Source organism: Penicillium riverlandense, assembly GCF_028828495.1.
Source record: "Penicillium riverlandense strain IBT 135883 chromosome Unknown utg000001l_segment0_segment0, whole genome shotgun sequence".
Lineage (NCBI taxonomy): Eukaryota > Fungi > Ascomycota > Eurotiomycetes > Eurotiales > Aspergillaceae > Penicillium > Penicillium riverlandense.
This window is the reverse complement of record NW_026643194.1, coordinates 3890822-3910475: the sequence shown is the minus strand read 5'-3', so window position 1 is coordinate 3910475 and position 19654 is coordinate 3890822. Positions and strand designations below refer to the sequence as shown.

Below are 19654 nucleotides of genomic sequence, written 5' to 3'. Positions count from 1 at the left end.
AATAGAATTCAAGTCAATGTTAATCTAGTCTAGAGTAGTGAATACTTCTTGGATTTTTCGTGTCCAGCTAGCAAGATATCGAGAGACGGCGTATTCCGCCTGCCAATATCCGGGAACGAATTTAAAGAGCAAGCCTCGCAAGACCTTTCCCAGGACAAACGGAATGTATAGTAGATAATTTTCCGCTCGGGCGCTGGACACCCCAACAGCAGGGATGCCATCAAATTCGGAATTGGTCGAAATCTGCACGAACCCTTCTGCCAAATCCTCATAGGAGACGGCGACAGCGGCAAATTCAGTGCTAATGACACAACCAGATGCTGGTTCCCTAACCAATGCATTTGGCTGGACGAGGAGGACACGTAGAAGAGGTGAGGCGTCCAAGAGCATTTTCTGCGCCTCAACCAAATCATGATATGGGTGTGCGAAAGCGTTTCGAATCATCCAGTCTAGCACTATCGGCCGAGTAGCTGCAAATCGTGCATTCCATGTGGCGGAAGACAACATAATTAAACGTGGTCGGGTCCATCGCAGTATCGATTGCTTTTGAAGCGATGACAGCGCGGTGAGGATAGCTTGAGCGGTGTCTTGCAATACAGTCACTCCTGGGATGTTTTCGTTTTCGCCAATGGTGCAGAAGATTGTGTCCACCCCTGAAACACAATTGCGGATCAAACCTTCATCCTCGAGATGACCTTCGAAAATCGACACTCGGTTGTCGGAAGATATAGATGGCACCAAAGATTCTAGCTTTTGCCGAGAACGAACGTAGACCTGAACTTCAATGTCTGGAATGCTTGTCTGCTGGAGAAGCTTCTTTAGAATCAGTCGACCGGTATGGCCCGTTGCACCTAATAACGCAAAGCGATGTCGGGAGGTTGAAAGGCTGACTGTCGACATCTGGACTGTCGACACGCTGGCAAATGTTGAGTGCAAGAATCGAGTGACGGACAGCTGATTGTAAATCAGAAGCAAACTAAAACCTTAGTTGGGTGAGCAATTATATCAGGGCGACGGGGAAAATGCGGAGAATGTTTCCTGGCCATAATTTTGTGGAGAATCATGTACTTTCGCTCACCTTTGCGGTTTGACACAAGTCCTTTCGCTGTCTCTTAATAACATGACTAATAAATCATAGTTTTATCCGTCCTATTTGGGAAAAGTCTGAAATGTCATGCCAAAACGGGTTATTGCGGGTTAGGGTTGATGGTCCAAACCTCCGACCCGTTTGCGGGGTTTGGGGATGTCTACAAAAGCCGACAGAGTCCGACAGTCCCGACATCACCGAGAATTGAGTATAGTACCTTCTTTACCGTTGACATCAATCATTTTCACTTGTAAGGAAAGAAAATTTTTGTCCAGTATGATGGCTAAGTCCCGGATAGCTCAGTCCAAAGATCTATTCCCAGAGTCTGTGTATTGATAGAGTGCACTTGTTCCTACATCTAATGAAGTCAAAAATTACCAAAAGCTCGATTATTAGTCTTTTACAATGAGCGATTACATTTCTGCAGTCCAAGCATCTGGGATCACAACATCAATCTAGGTATCTAGTAACATTGTCTACGACCGCTTCAACTCCGTGAGTTAACACGCTATAAGGTTCTATGTTCACGTTCCCCTTCGGGGGCATTGACGCTACGGAACATGCCTTATTAGCATCACCGACTCTTGCTCCTAGAGCAAGATCAGTTGTGTACACGAAGTCTCGTCGACTGAAAACACCGTTAGTCTTAGTTTTTGCAGCGTGCTTCGCATGGTTAACGCACCGGACGGGTGATAATGTGTATCTTGTAGCAACGGTGTATGCATTGCAATTATTCCCTATACGATTATCTTCCTAGAGAGTTCAAATAAAGCCCTCTTCGCGGCTATAGAGGAAAAAAAAAACCAAAGGTCATAAGAAGGTATTAGGAGACGCTCATGTGCAACAGGCTCTGCGGTTGGTGGGGACTGCTAAACTACTCGTGCTTTTCCCACTTATCGGGGCTGCTCTTATTTTGAGATTTAAGGCCTTATCAACTTGCGGGTCTCTTTTTATTTTCTCTGCATGTCCATAGTGCAAACGCTAAATTTGAAAACCTCTCTAATATATGCACCCTATGTTTCTTGTAACGAAAGTCTTCTCCTGAGAGAGAAGGCCCAGTGACAGATATATATTCTCGATTTTTGGGCCGTAATGAAGCCTAAAGCTCTAGGCTTCCACGATGTTGATTAAGTCATCTAGCGGAATAATTGGAAAGTACACAATCCATCTACATCGCAAGTAAAATGAATTGCGCTAAGCTTGATGGGTCATCCTAGGCTCTCGAACTCACCACACATGTGCCAGATGGATGCAAGTCTGGATCTAAAGATGAACTGTGATTGTGATTCGGAGGACTTCGTAAGATCATACTGTACCTAACGTAATCAGCAAGCAAGCGGCTGTCTTAAAAACACCAATTTAAATGTCATATTTTACACGATCAAATTCAACAATAGATGAGTGATCAATAGCCATGATAGAAAATTACTTTTTATGCTTTCAAGCACACAATATGATCCACATAGTCCATATAGTTAACCTATGAAGTGGGGTAGGCAACGTAACCAGACCATGAAAGGGACAACGTATGTATTTGCAGCAGAATTCCTTTCTCCGAGGCAGGATGCTTTTGTCGAGAAACTTCCCCATCCCTCGACCTCGCTCCCTTATTCATTATGCAGACGAATAATCCCAAAGTGCCCTGAGTACCCGAACAGCGGGAACATGCACCTCACATAGTTGAACCACATCCACTTCCTTGATAGATTATTGGCTTGCATCTCTGCATCTTGTTCATAGTAGACTTCGTGATTCTGACAGCCGTAAGCTTCTAGAACCTTTTGTATCCGTGCAATGACCATAGCAGAGAATGGAAACAGCCCCAGCACAAGGAGACTGGGTTGGTATAATCGGCCTCGTTTTAAAGCAATAACCACTGTAAAATAACGAGGATCCAGAGGCCAGTGCTATGATCTGGACAAATCGGACGCCGTAATGAGAGATGGGTGGGAAAGACCGAATATAATCTTTGCTTGGAACTGTGCGTAGGGCCGCAGTGTGACGTAGGATAAACAGAATAAGGAGCCAGAGAGAAATAAGGCTGAGCTTAGCCGAAGGCCTCGTATGGAAAGTTAGGAGAGGCAGGGATAGTGCTCAAAGCCATTGAAAGCGCTATCTCAAAGCTGTGAGTTGGAGCTTTTAGTCTTTAATAGATATTTACTGCAAAAGGAAAATGGATAGAGTTGATGTACCTTGGGCGTTGCAAGGGGTTGACTTTTTCGAGGAAGAGAAGCAATTAGAGAATGAGTCGAAGGTCCAGAAGACGGGGCTTGGGGGCTACTTTGCGGGACCACTTACTTGCGGGACCACCGCTTACGGCCTGTATTCAGACTAGTTAACTAGTTAACGAGTGGAGGTTTTGCTTAACACATCCCGAAGCCAGCCGGAAAAAAGATCCTTTTGTTTCCACAAGTTCCGAGTAAGGCATGGGAACCAGTGCTGGAAAAAGCCTTTATGGTAACTTTTTGTTCAGCGATATCTATGCATGCATGCCTATATTGAGTGGCACCAGGATAAAATCGATAAAATAGGAGCCAATCGGAATGGAGAAGGTTTCTTTGACAAGAGTTGGTGGCTTGGCAGTTGCATGAATGGACAGAAAAAGGATCTTGGGGGTTTCAGGCCGGAAAGTAGACGAGATGCTCGTTTTAATGTAACTACTGTATTTGACAAATAGTTCCAGGTAAGGTTTCAAAAATAACATTGTGGAGATGTCATGTGCTCACCATACCAGTCCCTGAGCTCATCATCCTGTCGGGCCCCTCGGTGCTGACTCAAGCATTCAACAATCAGGTCCTGAGCCCAGGCCTCTCGCAGTCCTTCCACGACCAGGCATGGCTTTGGATTTGTTGTCTTTCCATTCGCGCAATGGACTGGGAGGAGACACTGTACACGGTTTGGGATCATCGAGCTGAGAAGAAAAGGTAGGTAACCAAAAGATGGCCTCGTTAAAATACAAAACCAGAATGATATGTCTTGTCCCTCCAAAATCCCGATGCCATCCAACTTGAGAAGCGCGGCAAGTGGGGCTGGAGGCGGTGTGCTGCGCACGTCACGAACTTTCCCCAGCTAATCTCCGGCTCCTCCCTTTCTCCTCTCAACGGGACATACCCGGGCACGTTCTATCCCTTCTATGAAAGGGTCCGTAATAAATGTAATTTATACAAGGCGTCAGTTACTTGGTGGGTAACTTTCTAAGACGAGAGGTCCAGGCGCTCATCATCCCAAAAAGTGTTCGTGTCCATGCTTCTCGAAGCTAATTAACAGTAGGGTGCCCCGCACATTCTTCTCTATTGGCGTCTTTTGCCGGAATTTGGAGTTCTCCAGCACACCTGATCCACGGTGGATACAGTATCGAGTCTGTGGGGACAGAGTCTGCAAACATAGCAATGATTCATCGATGGCGTCTGTCCCCTACAAATAAAAGTGGGGACTGAAGTAGGAATGAAGAATAGTGTACTTATAATCCTACCACCTCGACAGTACTTTTAAAAAAGTAAAATTTCCGCGGACACATTTTGGGTTGAAATTGTCCTGCAGCATTATGGTTTCCTACCCAATCGGTTTTCGCATGGCTCAGGCCATTGGTTTTACTGGCGCAGCTTGGCTTTCAGGTTGGGATCCTCGTACTGCTTTTACTATTTTTTTTTTGCTTTTGTTCTAGAAATTCATCGGCAAAGACTCCAGCAAGGTGAACGAACTGTAGACTGACAAGCCGCATTTTTTACAGGTAATATTGCTGCGCTCAGTATGAACGCAGTGCCTGCGCTGGTTTCCTCCCGCCAGGAAGATAACGCGCCCCCGAAACTCATCGTCAAGCAGTGGAGAAATGTGTATGAGGCAGGAAAGGCTCAGAATCGACCAATCGCAGCCATCACTGCCTCAGCATTCTTCTATCTCGCATGGTCGGTCCGTTCAGGCGCCCCCCTCTTTCGACAGGCCGCGTACAGTCAAGCCGGACTGTACTCTGCTGCCGCAATCTTGACGCTCGGCATTGTCCCCTACACAATAGTGGCAATGAGTAATACAAATAACGCTCTTCTGAACATGGCCAAGCCGAAAATCGAGCTATCCGACCGAAATCAAGCGGAGAGCGTCACTCTGCTTGACAAATGGGTGAACCTGAACTTGTTTCGAAGTTTGCTTCCTCTTGCGGGAGGCCTCATCGGCATTGCTGCAGCATTCATGTGAGATTTTTTTTTCTGTTCTTATTTATTTACCTCCTTGCATTATTGTATCCCGGGAGGTCTTTAGTGTGGGAATCTATGTTTTGCTTATGTTGAGAATTGGAAGGATTGTCATTCTCTGCTCGACTCACCTTGGTAGATCTATCGATAAATTCTCGTTACTTTCCCAGCTGTAAAGTATAATGTGAGTATTACATTTGGCATAATAAACGAGGTAATAATAAATACATTGATCGACTATTCGGCTGAAAATATCGACCAATTGAACCAATTGATGTCGAGGAATGCTTAATACGTGTTTTCCATGACGAATTGTTGTCTCTATAATGAAGCATACAGACAGTGAGTTTCGAAAAACCAAAAAAGAGTTGAGTTGGGAGAATTTGTATGATATCGACCAAGTGTTTTCTAATACAATTGTTGTTGTCATGTCTGCAATTTACACCTGTCCTCTTCCGGAAGTCTAAACATGTCAGCGGTTGGAGTGACTTGAGCATGTAATTAGTATCTTACGACTGGAGAACTCGGCAGGTGGTCAGCTTTGCAGAGCAGTTACTTAGAAACACTAAAACTCCGCGCCGGTGGATTTTTGATTGGTTCAGGTGTCTTTTCTTTCTAAATCTGGAAGAGGCGGAGTTGAATTGGCAACAAATGACGTCCGAGATCAGGCCCGCGTCGTGCCCATCGTCCGTAGTAATTCCCTCGTCCTTATCTCGGCCTGCGCGAGCCGCCAGCCACCCCAAACGCTCCCAAGCGCTTCCTGAGTCAACAGGAGTCGGAATAACTTCCGGCCTGGCAATTATAAATTGTTCGTTTGGAGTGTCCTCTACACAGTACAGCATCGAATTTCAATCAATCTTTTCTTTCATTGCATCAGCAATAATCAAACGTTAAGAACAGCCCTCCACCACCATACAAGTTCTGGATAGTGCAAGTGAGCTCTCTTCTCCGAATTAGTTGCTGTTATCGATTATCAGCGGAGATACAAGTCAGTTGGCTACAGAAGGAAATCACGTTCTCAAAAAAAGAAAAAAATGCTAACTATCTGTTTGAATATACCGAATGACAGACGCTATTAAAACAGAAACTATCAAATTCGACGTAATCTTCTATATATGCTAAATAATGGTGCAACTTTAGAAATTCTAGTTGATATAGTAGAGTAGGCATGGCAAGAACTAGACCTTAGTATTTTAGAGAACCTCTTAGAGAGCATGTCGCGTCGTGTACAGCTGGCGAAGCTAAGGTCGTTATAGACGAACCCTCGCTAGTGCTTTTGCATGATAGTACTGTGGACTACACGACCGAGTTAATTAGGAGCCAGTTTAAGATTGTAGATAACCCGAGGGCTACGATCAACTGTGGCTGTGGGACGATTTTTGATGTTATTGATTGAAACAGGGTCTATAAGTATGTATCTAGGATTATGTATGAGAGTGGCACGTTTATTTTGTGGACTAACTTAGCCAATTTTGAAAACAATTAGACTATATAACGCTAACTCTTGTCTGAGAAGGGAGCCCCATACTTGTGGTTTGCTGACAATTACCCCCATGGGGTAGGGTGGGTGACCTATAGTCATAGGAATATACCATTTAGGGTTCCACGGAATCCGAAGTGGGAATCTACTATATGAATTCCATATTAGGGCCTGCCTTTCCTTATTTCTCCTTATTGCCTCGGCTTAACGCGGTACGAGGCCCCCTTCTCAGTCTTCAAATGGACAAAGTCGCCCATTTCATTGCTCGACTCCCCACGGTTAACGACAATAGCCGTGGAGTTGGCGCAGCGAGCACCACCGATGATGCAGCTTCCAAGAGTCAGGTAGGCATCACCACCTAGAGTGGACGTAATATTCGCTCCGGTAAAAATGCCGTTGCCGGACCAGGTGATGTCCACGATGAACCCACCGCGTGCTCGGAGACCCTTGACGAACCCGCTACCGCCTCCAGTCCCGGTCCAGTCTGTTGGCTTCAAGGGTAGCAGCCGAAGCAGAGTGGTCTTGTTGGCGTCGCCGGTGTAGGCGGCGGTCAGCTTGCCGTGGTGCGATTTTGACACCCACTCATGGCTCTGGAGCAGCGTCTCAACAATACCCGCTGGCGTACCAAAGTTACCATCAATCTGGAATGGCGCGGGGCCACCCTGATTCAGCAGAGTCGTATTCCAGGTGCAATCGCTGAGCTGTGTCGGAAACCTCTCACGAACGATGTCCGCCTGGAATGTGCGAGCCGCGAGAGCTATCGTCCATGCCCTGGACCATCCACAAGTGCCGCCGCCATTCCTGGAGTGCATCAATGCGTCAGTACCAGGCCCCATTCCTCGAGTGGAGAGTATCCACCCTTAGCAGGATGGAAATATGGTGGAAACCGTGGGACATCGTGAAGGCAGCCAAGGGGGCAAGGAAGGGACTTACGTGAGACGGTGGTTTATACTAATCTTGGAAGCGTCAAAGATCGTCTTATTGGAAGCCGTAACATGCGATCCGGGGTATAGCGGCCACAGGTTAGAGTAATGTCCAATACCTGGATCAGCCTGCCCGCGAGACAGTGTGAGAAATCAATGCATGGAGCAAGAGGAAAGGGAGCGTGCACAAGGGACATGAAAATTTCATACCTCTTCGAAGTTCTCAATCCATTCAGCAAGACCTCCATACTGGTTAGTTCTCATGGGTGGTAGCTTGGCTCTCACGGTTTCCACCTGGCGCACAAAGTCCTCTTCATCCAGCTTATGCTTCTCGTTTACCTCCTTAATGAAGCCAAAGATTTCCCAGAGAAGTTCGTTATCAATAGTCGGGCCGGCAGTGATTGAGACAACCTGGTCGGAAGTCCCTGGGGCAATGTAGGTGTTCTCAGGCGAAAGCGAAGGGTTAGTCACCATCCATTCCTTATACTCACTAAGGAAGTCGAGCGCAAACTCGGCGTTGGCCCGGATGATGGGGTACATTTCCCTGAGGGCTTTCTCGTCCCCGCTAAACCTGTAGTGCTCTATGATATGTGTAGCCATCCAAGCTGCACCCATGGGCCAAAATGTGGAGGACAAATAGTTGTCCTGGGGAGCCGAATCACCCCACATATCAGTGTTGTGGTGGGTAACTGTCCCCGAGCAGTTATACATGCGCCTGGCGACAACAGCACCGTCCTTAGCCATTGCCTTTATCAGGTCATACAAGGGACCCGTCATATCCAGGAGGCCTGCGGCAGTTAGTTTGCTTCAATTTTGACTTGGTCAAGACCCAAGAGTGAAAGGCCTGCGATACCTGTGGTGAAGCTTGGCCAGTAGTTCATCTCTGGACAACGGGAATTAGCATCGCGAATACCATAAACAAACGTTCCGGGCAAACGAGCAACCCCCATTCTGAAATATCACTGGCTTAAAAGGAATGCAAAGGCGGTGCAGCTTACCCACGTTGATATTGGTCGTATACTTCGAGCCCCAGTCGGGTGAAAAGTCGGAATTCCATATACCCTGTAGGTTCGCGGCCAGGGTATTCTTTCGGGAGCTCGCAATCAGCAGGTATCGACCGTACTGGAAATAGAGCACTGCCAGCTCGGGGTCAAAGTGTGAGGGGGAGATGGAGCTCATTCTTTCAGCAGTGGTCTTGGACAGCTGGGTAGGAGTGGACTCCCCCAGATTCAAATCGAGCTGGTCTGCATATTTCTGGTAGTCTTTGACATGGTCTGACCTGATGTCGCTGTATTGATGCTTTGCCACAGAAGCCAAATCAGACAACACAGCCCCTTGTGGGTCTTTCTTGCGGTAGGATGTCCAGGCTTGAAAATAGATGTAAGCCTCATCCGCCCCTTGACACCTTACATAGTCGCCGACGGTAGACACGTGTCCACCAGAGGCCACAACTGTTGCCCCGGCCGCCCAGGTGAGGGGGTCACGGTCCCCGGTCCTACCTCCTATCACAATGGAGTTGCCATTTTCTGGTTTACTATATTCTTGCCAGCGGTTCAGACCGTCACCGCGGTCCAGGTGGATGCTGAAATCCACATTTCCCGGCTCACTGGCCGTGAGACGGATGGCGATGACCCCAGCCGGGTTGCTCGCAAGGTACTCGCGCTGGTAAGTGATCCCTTTACTGATGAAGTAGACGCCGGCCGTGGCATCGGCAAGATCCAGCCAGCGCTCGTAATTAGTCTGGGATCCTGTGATGTTCTGCGCCAAAGTCATAGTACCCAGGGGTTCGTATTGCCTGACCGAAACAGGAGTTCCCACATAACCGAAGGAGCCTAGTATCTGTGCTTGTTCGATGTAATTCTCGCGCACCATCGACTGCATGGACTTGATAGACTCGACGGCGTCGGGGTTGACTCGATCAAGCAGAGAACCCGACCAAAGAGAATCTTCGTTGACTGTAATTGTGTCTGAGGTGACCCCGCCAGCGAAAATGGCGCCAAGGCGACCGTTGCCAATCGGATATCCATCGGCGTAGACATTGGAACCCCCGGCCGATGAAGCCCATAAGCGCGTCGGGATGGAGGAGGAGTTGGGCGGTGGAATGTCAAACGAGATGGCAGTGGCGGCAGCAGCAACAACAGCACATAATACCGCCGCGCTGGTAATGTGAAGGACGACCATGGCCGGCCTGGAGCTGTTTTGCTCAGCCCGTGACTGGAGGAAAGTATATGGTGATACTCGAGGTATGTCACACTAAGTGATGCTCACGAAGACGAGTAGAGGAGAAGATGTAGAGCTTGATTACTCGACGTATGACAAGCATGAACGTTTTTGTATTCGAAATCATCCACGCCCCGACCAGCAAGGACTGGCAAGGCTGCCATAGCCAATTCAGGGTCCATCATGTTTCTTTCCCCTCACCGGTAAATTGTTTCCCGGCAGAATTAATGAGATACTACAGGGCTGACGGATGAAAACCGCCTTCCCGGAAGTTTAAAATGCCTCTGCTTCCCTTTGAACACTACTGCATACTAAGCGATGAGCCGTCACGACGCTTCTAACCATACCGGTGGTGAAAGTCTTACAGTTCCGGTCTCAGGCGGAGCATTAACCCCATGAGCAGAAAATATGGGCTTTTTCAGGGAGATGAATTGCAACAATGACCGATCGTCATACGCTAGCTAACTGTAAGGCTTTCGTAGTCTACTAGGTGTGCTATAGGCGATATCGCAGAGATCCGATAGCTATCATAAGGTCTCCGCAGGAAGTATTATGTAGATCTTCGTAAGAAAGTCGCCCATATTTCTTCAGGCGGGATATTTACCGTCGGATGGTCGAAGCTCCGAGATTAATTTTAATGAAGAAAGAATTGCTCTGGCAGTCGGCATCCCCTACGTCCATATTCCAGGCCCCGCACCCCCGGCTTTAAAGTTGCGGGGAAGTCTTTGGTTTTCTAATTGACCCGCGGCTAAAGTAGTAAATTGCCTGGGGTTCATTAAAACCCGATGGCACCTCTGCAGACGGCTATTTTCAGTCTACGTGCGTACGGGAAAAAAAGTACATTATAGCCACTAGGGAGTATTTCAAAATACACTGGCAGCAGCTCGGAAGCTCGAGTCATGGTAATCTTCCCAATTGACCGTTTCCGTAGGCCGTATAAGTATATCTGTGTAAGGGGCAACGGGTCGGCGATCTCCGCTGCTGAGTCGCGGCGACTTAGATCTATAAAAGGGGTTGGATTCCATCTCCTCCTCTTTGTCCTGTAAGGGACCAGTATCCACTTTGAGTGGAATCCGTACACTTGGTCGTCACCTTTGACCTACCTGCTACCTCGCCTATGAAGTGGCTCTGTTACATCCCACACTCTAATCACACTTCTCGGGCTTCTGTACCTTGCCTGGGCGGCACCTGACGCTCTTCTGCTACGTGGGACAACGACTTTAGCCTCCCTTTTCTATTGGCACGGCTACAGACCAGCCCAGTACTGTATTGAGAATTGAGATGATGAGGTATAAACTGACCGTACTGTACTACTGTACCTAGTGTACAATATGAGTTACTGAGGCTTATTTCGATAAGGATACATTTCTAGCTATGCTACCCATCCTGTACTGTACCATTGCCTCTAGGATCGAAACTACTAAAGTACTAATAGGTATTTCGTTCTTGTTCCTTTTTTATTTATCGGTACACTACTTCTCCGCTGTAGTAACAACGGCCACCCTACAAAAGACTACTTCTTACATGCAAATTGTTGTTAATATAAAGTTTAACCTTGTTAACCTACACTTTTGCCTATTATAAATATTTACTGTTCGTTTTTCATTTTTAAGGAAATTTATATCACAAAAATTCGCATACATAATTATATGGAAAACTAATATATTTCTACGAGGAGACCTATATATACGTATTCTTAAGTCATCCGCATTTAACACAGCATCATATCTATGGACATATTAGAAATCCAGTTATTATAATCTCGTTCCCTTTTCTACTTCCTCGTCACGTCCGATGAATGACCCTAGACCCCAGCATTAGTAATTTAGTTTATGTACGACTTTTTGCAACTGCATACAAGTCGAGGAATTCAACTAGCTGTCCGTCTATACCGTCTCTACTGGAAGGCGTCGGGCCCAGACCCGCATGCCGCCAGGCCCACCGCGGTTCGCCCTCAGGAAGAAAGGCACATAGACAAGCCGCTTCGCCTCTGGTGCGTACTTCCAAGGATACGAGCGATACAGCGGCGACCCGGTGACGTCCACCGACAGCTGTCTGCCTTCGGCGATGGCGGGGATCACAGAAGACACGGACCCGATTGACATGGGCTCACCCTCTTTGATCGGCCCGTCGACCATCGCGACGTTGTCCATGTCCACACCGTCGTTGTCGATCTCCTCCATGCAGTAGACCAGCGGGCCACGCATAATGCAGACCTCGTCTTTGCCCGTTCGTGGATGGGCGTACACCTTGCGAGTCCGCATGCCAAAATGCAGCTTCACCGTTTGCCCCACCACCGCTGCAGCTGGGATGTGCAGGTAGCCGTTCTCTTCCTTGCCAGCCACCGAGCACGTGTACCCGTCAGCCCAGCCCGGGATGCGGAGGGCCAGCGCCGTCGAGCCCTGCACCGTCATCTCCACGTCGCCAGCCCACGGCATCCCGCTCTTTTGCGAGACAACGACGTCAGTTCCGGGCAAGGTGAAAGAGCTCTCGATGTACAAGTGCACGGCCACGACGCCTTGCTTATACGAGTAGATCAGGCTCCCCAATAGGCCGAGGAGCTTGGCAACGTTGGGTGGGCAGCATGCCACCTCGAACCACCGGGACCGCTCCTTGGGTTTGCCGGCGTAGCACCTGAGCGGGTTTTCGTAGTAGAAAGAGCATCCATCAAGGCCGACCCCACCGAGAAACCCATTATAAAGCCCTACCTCCATGATGTCTGCGTACTCGGCGTTGAGCTGCAGCCGCAGCATTCTCTGGCACCATATAATCATGGCAAAAGTAGCACAGGTCTCTGTGTAACAGGTTCCCTCCTCCTCAGTATCGTTGAGAAAGTACGCCGGGCCGAATCCTTCCCACTGGCGCATAGCCCCAAGGCCACCCGTGACATACATCTTCCTGTCCACCATATCGCGCCACAGCCGATCCAACGCTGCTTTCAGGCGTGCGTCCCCGGTTACACGGTACAGGTCTGTAGCCGCGGTGCAGTAGTACATAGCTCGGACGGAATGGCCCTTGAGCTCCGTGGTGTCGATAAATGGGCGGTCAGCCTGATGGTAACCGTAATCCCGAGGATCACGATACCAAGGCTTCATCTCAGCAAACAAGTTGGTGTATGGGTTGCCGCCGCGGGCCTTTGCCTCGTAATCAAAGTAGATCTCTCCGTTATTGTCTCTGCGGCCGCGCTCGTATATGAAGTAGCTTCCCACCTTGAGAAAGATGTCCTCCTTCGTGAGATCGTAAAGGCGGAGCAGGCCGACCTCAATCTCCTGATGCCCAGGATAGCCGCGCCTCTTGCCTTGCTCAACGCCAAAAACAGAATCGACATGCTGGATGGCTCGCCGCACTGGCTCGAGCAGCCGGCCGCTGCTAGTTAGGGTCTCGTACGCCACGCAGGCTTCCACGAGGTGACCCAGGCAGTAAAGCTCGTGCATGTCGCGCAGATTGGTCCACCTCTGCCCCATACCCTTGACGGTGTAATAGGCATTGATGTACCCGTCCGAATGCTGCGCACCGCGAATCATGTCCACGGCCTCCTCAACGGCAGCCATCAAAGTGTCATCAGGCTTTGCTTGCAGGAAGTAGCAGGCGGCCTCGACAGACTTATAGATGTCGCTATCCCAAAACGGCTGGACGTGTAGTCAGCGTTACTGGGATAATTTGGAACGACGAAGCTGATGCGGAACTTGGTTTCTTGCCTCGCCGACGGAGCGGAGAGCGAGAGTCGACAGAAGCATCTGCAAAGGGGATGCACGGAGACTTACGTGCAAATCAACGGGATGCCCTTCCCCCCACGTCAGGCAATCCCAATGACCCAGCGATTTCTGCGTTTCTATCAAGGCGGGGACTGTCGTTTCTCTGGCACGCTTCTGCATTGCCGACCAGAACGGCGAGTATATATGGACTTGGTCAACCGAGACCTGCTGAAAATTTTCCGGAGCCATGGTGAGCACAAACTGAGATTCTGGATCAGGGTCAGGATCAAAGAATGGCAGTAACTGAATCAAGACTCCGGTGGAAAGAGTGCAATGTCAAAAAACGAAGATGAAGAACCAGCCGTGCTTGGAGAAGGACTGGGGGGCTTCACATGACGCGTGACGATGAGCGGGGTGTTACAAATACCCGGAGTCTCTAAGGGAAGCGGAGCACCATGTACATGACTGACTCTTGCTCCTGTCCTTGCTGGAGAAATTGGCCAAACTGAATGTTGGAGTGCCTACTTCTCCAAAAGCCCCACTCCCCCGCTATCTATCCTCTCTGTCAGTTTCCCCAGGTGTCGGTTAAAAGATGGATAGTGTAGGAGACAAGGAGAATGTCGTACACATTACCCGGCCTCTTGGTAGCTCGCCCGGGAGTCTTCAAAAACCCGAACTCAGGGTCTGCAAATAACCGACGGGAGAAATAAGAGTAGAGACGCGTCTAGATACTGTAATCGTACCGACGGGTAAAAAAGGAAAGAAACCCTACACTTAATATCCGTAGCCTCCTAAAGCGTCGACTGTCGCGGCAATGAAAGAATCCTGTTCTAATACTCATAGTCAACTCGCTCCCCCCTACCCCCCGGGCCCCCCGCCCTCCCCCCGCATTACATGCATGCATGCGTTTTATAAGTACACCGTGGGCCATTCTGCTGCGGAATGGGTGCTGGTCAATAAGGGATACACCAAGTGACCAAGCTGTATCCCCAGTCCAGCCGTCCTTCCATACATCCATGAGGTAGGTACATACATACAAGTCGACTACAGCATTCTCGCACTTGCGCCATCAACCCAGCCGGATTTCGTCGTGGTTGTGTCTTCCTAGGCAATGGCTACCCAATTCCGTAATACTCAGCACGTCGAGGTCTCTCAGGCTGAGGAGGACATCACCCGCCAGCACACAGCGTGGGCCGTCGAGGACATCAGTCAGGCCGAGCACAACGGTTCTCTCCGCGATGCCGTACGCGAACACTGGCGTTCCGCCTTCTGGGCGTTCATTTTCTCCCTCTCCATCGTCATGGACGGGTACGACCTGCAGCTGGTCTACAGCCTGTTGGCCCTGCCGCAGTTCCAAAAGGCCTACGGCGAGCCTTACAACGGCGGCTACCAGCTCAAGGCCAATTGGCAGACGGCCCTCAACGTAGGCTCGCCCGTCGGACGCGTTATCGGCGGCATCCTTGTCGCCTGGATCAGTGACCGCTTCAGTCGCAAGACGGTCATGGCTTTCTCTCTCGTGCTCACCGCCGGTTGCGTCTTCATCACCTTCTTCGCCCCTAACATCCAGATCCTCGTCGCTGGGGAGATGATCATCGGCCTCTTCTGGGGCTTCTTCAACACCCTTGCGCCCACCTACTCCTCCGAGCTCTGCCCTGTGGCCCTGCGAGGTATCCTCATGTCCTTTATACTTACCTCCTGGGGTATCGGCCAGCTTATTGCCCAGGGCGTTATCAAGAGCACCTCGGAGAGGCCCGATTCGTTGTCATACCGCATTCCCTTCGCCGTCCAGTGGGTGTGGCCGGTCATAATCCTCGCCTTCCTCCCCTTCGCCCCTGAGTCTCCCTGGTGGCTCGTGCAAAAGGGCCGCATGGAGGACGCTGCCAAGGCCTTGCGCAAATTGGGGAACCATGACGAGCAGCGCATACAGAACCAGCTGCTCATGATGGATGCGACCAACAAGGCGGAGATCGAGAACGAGATCGGCACCAGTTGGTGGGATTGCTTCAAAAATGAGAACCTTCGTCGCACCGAGATCGTCTCCATGGCCTGGGCCATCCAGGCGCTATGTGGCAACTCGTTCCAAGGATACGGCATCTACTTCCTCGAACAGGCCGGCTTCCCTGTTTCACTGTCCTTCTCGCTCGGTGTCGGCCAGTCTGCCCTTAGTGTCTTCGGCAGCTGCTTGTCCTGGGTCCTGATCCGCTACAGCGGTCGGCGGCCCATCTTCTTCTGGGGTCTCGTGATTCTCACTTGCATCATGTTCATCATCGCGATCCTGGATGTTGCTCCTGGCTACAACACTACGCAGGCCATTCCCCAGGCCCAAGGTTCTCTCCTCATCATCTGGGCGTTTTTTTTCTTCACGACAGTGGCTGCCGTCTCCTATATCATCGTCGGTGAGACGTCCGCTACCCGCCTGCGCAGCAAGACTACTGCCCTCGGAAGCAGTCTTTACTCTGCCGTCGGCATTGCATTCGGGTTCAGCACGCCAGACATGCTGAACCCGACCGCCCTGGGCTGGCGCGGCAAGACTGGTTTCTGGTTCGGAAGCTTGTCTCTGCTGTGCTGCATCTGGGCCTTTTTTCGCCTCCCCGAGTGCAAAGGCCGCACGTATAAGGAGCTCGATCACATGTTCGCCAAAGATGTACCCGCCCGCAAGTTCAAGACGTACCAGGTGCCAGAGGAACGTACGGAGGTCCTAGAGTCGAAACTCGAAGATGCTTGAGAGGTAGATAGGCGGCAGATGAGGCCTGCCCCGCGGAGGCGGGAGAGGCGATTACCACCTTAATTAAGGCGTATCCGTTAACTACGCGGCTAGGGTCGCTTAAGAACGTTAGCGTGATACTTCAAACCTAAGATCCTGCCTATTTTATACTATAGTAAGTGTTATTTAATAGCTGAATTACGTAGAGATATATTAGGATCCTATCAATCTAAAGTAGTTTAATTATCCAACTTCTTTTAGCGTTGTCGATTAGTTTTAGGGAAGTTATATTTTTACCTAAAAACCATCCCGGCCTTAAAGTCTCTACCGAAGTACCAAACGTCTAAATGGTAGGTCTCTCTGATTCGACCTTTTATGCCTTTCGCGGTAAGCTCTAGGGATGCCTTATAACTCTAGATATCTGGAGGGCTTATTGCTTAATCATGTAGAGAAAGAAACCTAAAACGAAGACGTTATAGTGAGATAATGTCGCTCTAAGGGATAGTAGCGGTCTAACTTATCCAAAATGCGAAGTATATGATTATATCGGCCTTCGGTACATAGAAGTATAGTGCGTATGATTTCTGAATTATTATGCTTACTAAAAGTTAATAGTATAGGAAAAATTCAATAGTGGATCTTAGGACTTCATTTTTAATGCTAGAAGTGGTTAGTAGGAATATAAAGGGAAAAGAAAATAGGACTGGGCAACTAGCCGTATCGTGCAAGCTATATAACTTTACGATCGCTATGACATTCCCCGCCCTAGAAGGTGTAAAACCAATACTTCACTCCACGAGGTTTAGTCCTTTATAGCACTCGGGTAAATAGTATTTAGAGTGGTGAACTACCGCTAGAAGCCGCCTAGAAGCCGATTCGACGGGCGGGGACCACCCCGCCACCGATCGAGCCTCGCTAGGTGGCCACCACCATACTTTGACTGTTGTAAGATTTTGTTTCTGCTTTACTTTTTATATTTTTATGTTTCGGGTTCATTGGCGTGGTTGGTTCTTTGTCTATAAGAGCCGTAAAACTATAAAAAACCGTTATCCTGAGGCAAAGGCTTCCGGTAGGCCCTTTTGGACCTGTTTTCAACCTCTGCTCGTTAACGGTTCCTAGGAACTAATCCCTTGTCAGTAAGTCAAGTACTTCGGTCCGGACTTGCTCAAGCCTGGCGAGAGTCTCTGGGACAAACATGACCAAGGGAGTCTAATTCAATTCAAAGGTAAGGCTGTCCACGAACACGTCCCCCGTATGTTGGCATTAAGTGTTGGCTTAGTGATTTATATCTGGCACCGTTCAACGCAGAAAGGCTCGTTCTTGATCGAAATTATTCCCAGAAATACGATCATGTAAGAATTTAAAGCTTAATTAGTACCATGCTTCCCAGATATTCGGCCAAACTATAGCACAAACAGCCACTACCGACTATTATCATAGAAAGTACCGTCCATATCTACACCTTCATAGGCTTATCAGAAACAATACAGCCATCCTTAGTATCCCTCCCACAACTCCCGGAAGAAGAGTCATCAACAACCCCAGAAAGAATCTCCGTCCCCTCGAATCTAGCATTAATTTCTTCAAGCTTAAGCCCCTTTGTCTCAACGAACGTAAAGTATGCAATGAATAGAAAGACAAAGTCCCAGGCAGCATTGATGAAGTAGAATTTCCATCCTAGGTCTGCCATTGCATAGGCCATGGCAAAGGAAGCGAGGAGGCTGTAGATATGCAGAATTAATACATTTTCCTCAATATGGTGTAGATGTGGGTGAATGACATACCCAAACCCAGAATCCAGCATTCGGAAGATAGCGATACCAGCCGTACGGAGCTTGTATGGTGACACTTCCGTTGGGTAGAGGCTTGTCATTGGCGTAACTGAGAATGCGTAGAAGCCTTGAAAGAGGAAAATGACGGCAATGGTACCGTAGATCCCGGAGGTGTTGGTGCTTGATCCGTAGCCTTGGTGATTGATATCAGTATTTGGTACGCGTAGAACAATGGGAAAGAGGGAAATACGTTTGATAAGACCTCCAATCAAGAGCAGCGTGGCAACCATCCCGCTCACACCGATAAACATTTGTACTCTGCGGCCAAGAATGTCCAGCATGAAACTTCCCAGTATTGCGACGGCAAAGGACCAACAGTTGATGATGACCTGGACTTGAGTCTGGGTGACTGTGTCCGTGATGCCGGCCTGGCTGAGGATCTTCGTCAGGTAGAATCTATTATACTGTTACAAACAACATATATGCCCATTTTTTTGGTGGAAACACTCACGAGATGATGAAGTTGCCAAACATGTTGATCATCGGACCGAAAGTGCACAGGATAGCCAGTCTCCGCCTATTGCCCTTTGTCGAAACGATCTCCCTCCAGGGGTTACGCGGATATTCTTCCGCCTCGCGAACGAGGGTATCTCTGATCTCTCGAAGTTGTTGGCTGCCCTTCTGCACATCCGTCTTGTTCTTGCCTTGCATGATAATTAGAACTTCAAGTGCCTCGTCGCTCCGCTGATGCGTGATCAACCAGCGAGGGGACTCTGGAACGAAAGGCACGATAATAATGGCCAGTAGACTAGGGCCAACCTGCAGGAGTGAAGGTAACCGCCAGGCCCATGTGCTGTTGATGTTCTGACTGCCGTAGTTCACAATAGACGAGGCTAAGCTCCCGACGTAGTAGCATGAGAAGAAGAGACCGAGTATCCGGGCACGCCGTCTAGGCGGTAGGAGCTCGCCGAGTAAGGTTGGGGCCGCACCGTTGCTGATGGCAGAGCCAATTCCCACGATGATCCGGGCGACAACAAACATGCCAATATTCTGCGAGGCGCCCTGTAAGATGATGCCAACAATAGTAACAATCGAGGCGATAAGGATTGCACGACGACGACCAAAGTAGTCAGGAATAGGTTGCATGAGAAAGGCACCGAGGATGCCTCCCATCCACATGGCTGCGTTGTTGAGACCCTCAGTTGCAGCGGTGAGGTGGAAATATTCGGAGTATGATGGGAGGATGAGCAGGCCGTTCATGACGGACGAGTCGTATCCTAGAGTCTGATAGATATCAGCACCATCCAAGTATCCCAATTGCATGTATCAGGCGAAACTCACTGCCGAGTTGACAATGGTCACGGCAAGAAGCAGGGGCATGAGCACCCTGTGATCCGCCGGGACCAACCGCGAGACATGTTTACGCTCAAGCTGGGCCATGGTTTATTCTGGGGTTCTTTAGTAGAGCGGCAGTTACCATAATGCCAGAAGCTGAGTGGCTCCCATCTGTCTTATATTGACGGGTTTGTTCATGGTTGTTTGGCTTATCACTCTTGCAGCTGCCGGTTTCCGTGATAATTCCGCCG

At 49.3% G+C, this 19654-nt stretch overlaps 6 protein-coding genes across 6 annotated transcripts; 2 read left to right on the top strand and 4 right to left on the bottom strand.

The window, feature by feature from the left end:
* Positions 1-24: 24 nt before the first annotated feature.
* tpcG (oxidoreductase tpcG) lies at positions 25-900 on the bottom strand (the record flags this gene model as incomplete). Its single annotated transcript, XM_057192996.1, has 1 exon — positions 25-900. The coding sequence occupies one exon, from the start codon at positions 898-900 to the stop codon at positions 25-27; it is 876 nt and encodes a 291-aa protein (XP_057057949.1).
* Positions 901-4631: 3731 nt separating this feature from the next.
* Positions 4632-5278, top strand: N7474_001580 (anthrone oxygenase family protein; the record flags this gene model as incomplete). The annotated part of the gene is made up of 2 exons (XM_057192995.1): positions 4632-4701; positions 4818-5278. The coding sequence occupies 2 exons, from the start codon at positions 4632-4634 to the stop codon at positions 5276-5278; spliced, it is 531 nt and encodes a 176-aa protein (XP_057057948.1).
* A 1667-nt stretch (positions 5279-6945) lies between these two features.
* Positions 6946-9858, bottom strand: N7474_001579 (glycoside hydrolase family 95 protein; the record flags this gene model as incomplete). Its single annotated transcript, XM_057192994.1, has 5 exons — positions 6946-7555; positions 7688-7806; positions 7888-8465; positions 8531-8560; positions 8676-9858. The coding sequence occupies 5 exons, from the start codon at positions 9856-9858 to the stop codon at positions 6946-6948; spliced, it is 2520 nt and encodes an 839-aa protein (XP_057057947.1).
* Positions 9859-11783: 1925 nt separating this feature from the next.
* On the bottom strand, positions 11784-13841 carry N7474_001578 (glycoside hydrolase family 127 protein; the record flags this gene model as incomplete). Its single annotated transcript, XM_057192993.1, has 2 exons — positions 11784-13526; positions 13662-13841. 2 exons carry the CDS (start codon positions 13839-13841, stop codon positions 11784-11786), a joined length of 1923 nt encoding a protein of 640 aa, XP_057057946.1.
* Positions 13842-14703: 862 nt separating this feature from the next.
* N7474_001577 (uncharacterized protein) lies at positions 14704-16317 on the top strand (the record flags this gene model as incomplete). The annotated part of the gene is made up of 1 exon (XM_057192992.1): positions 14704-16317. The coding sequence occupies one exon, from the start codon at positions 14704-14706 to the stop codon at positions 16315-16317; it is 1614 nt and encodes a 537-aa protein (XP_057057945.1).
* A 1435-nt stretch (positions 16318-17752) lies between these two features.
* N7474_001576 (uncharacterized protein) lies at positions 17753-19508 on the bottom strand (the record flags this gene model as incomplete). Its single annotated transcript, XM_057192991.1, has 4 exons — positions 17753-18017; positions 18081-18524; positions 18580-19352; positions 19410-19508. The coding sequence occupies 4 exons, from the start codon at positions 19506-19508 to the stop codon at positions 17753-17755; spliced, it is 1581 nt and encodes a 526-aa protein (XP_057057944.1).
* Between the last annotated feature and the right edge of the window lie 146 nt (positions 19509-19654).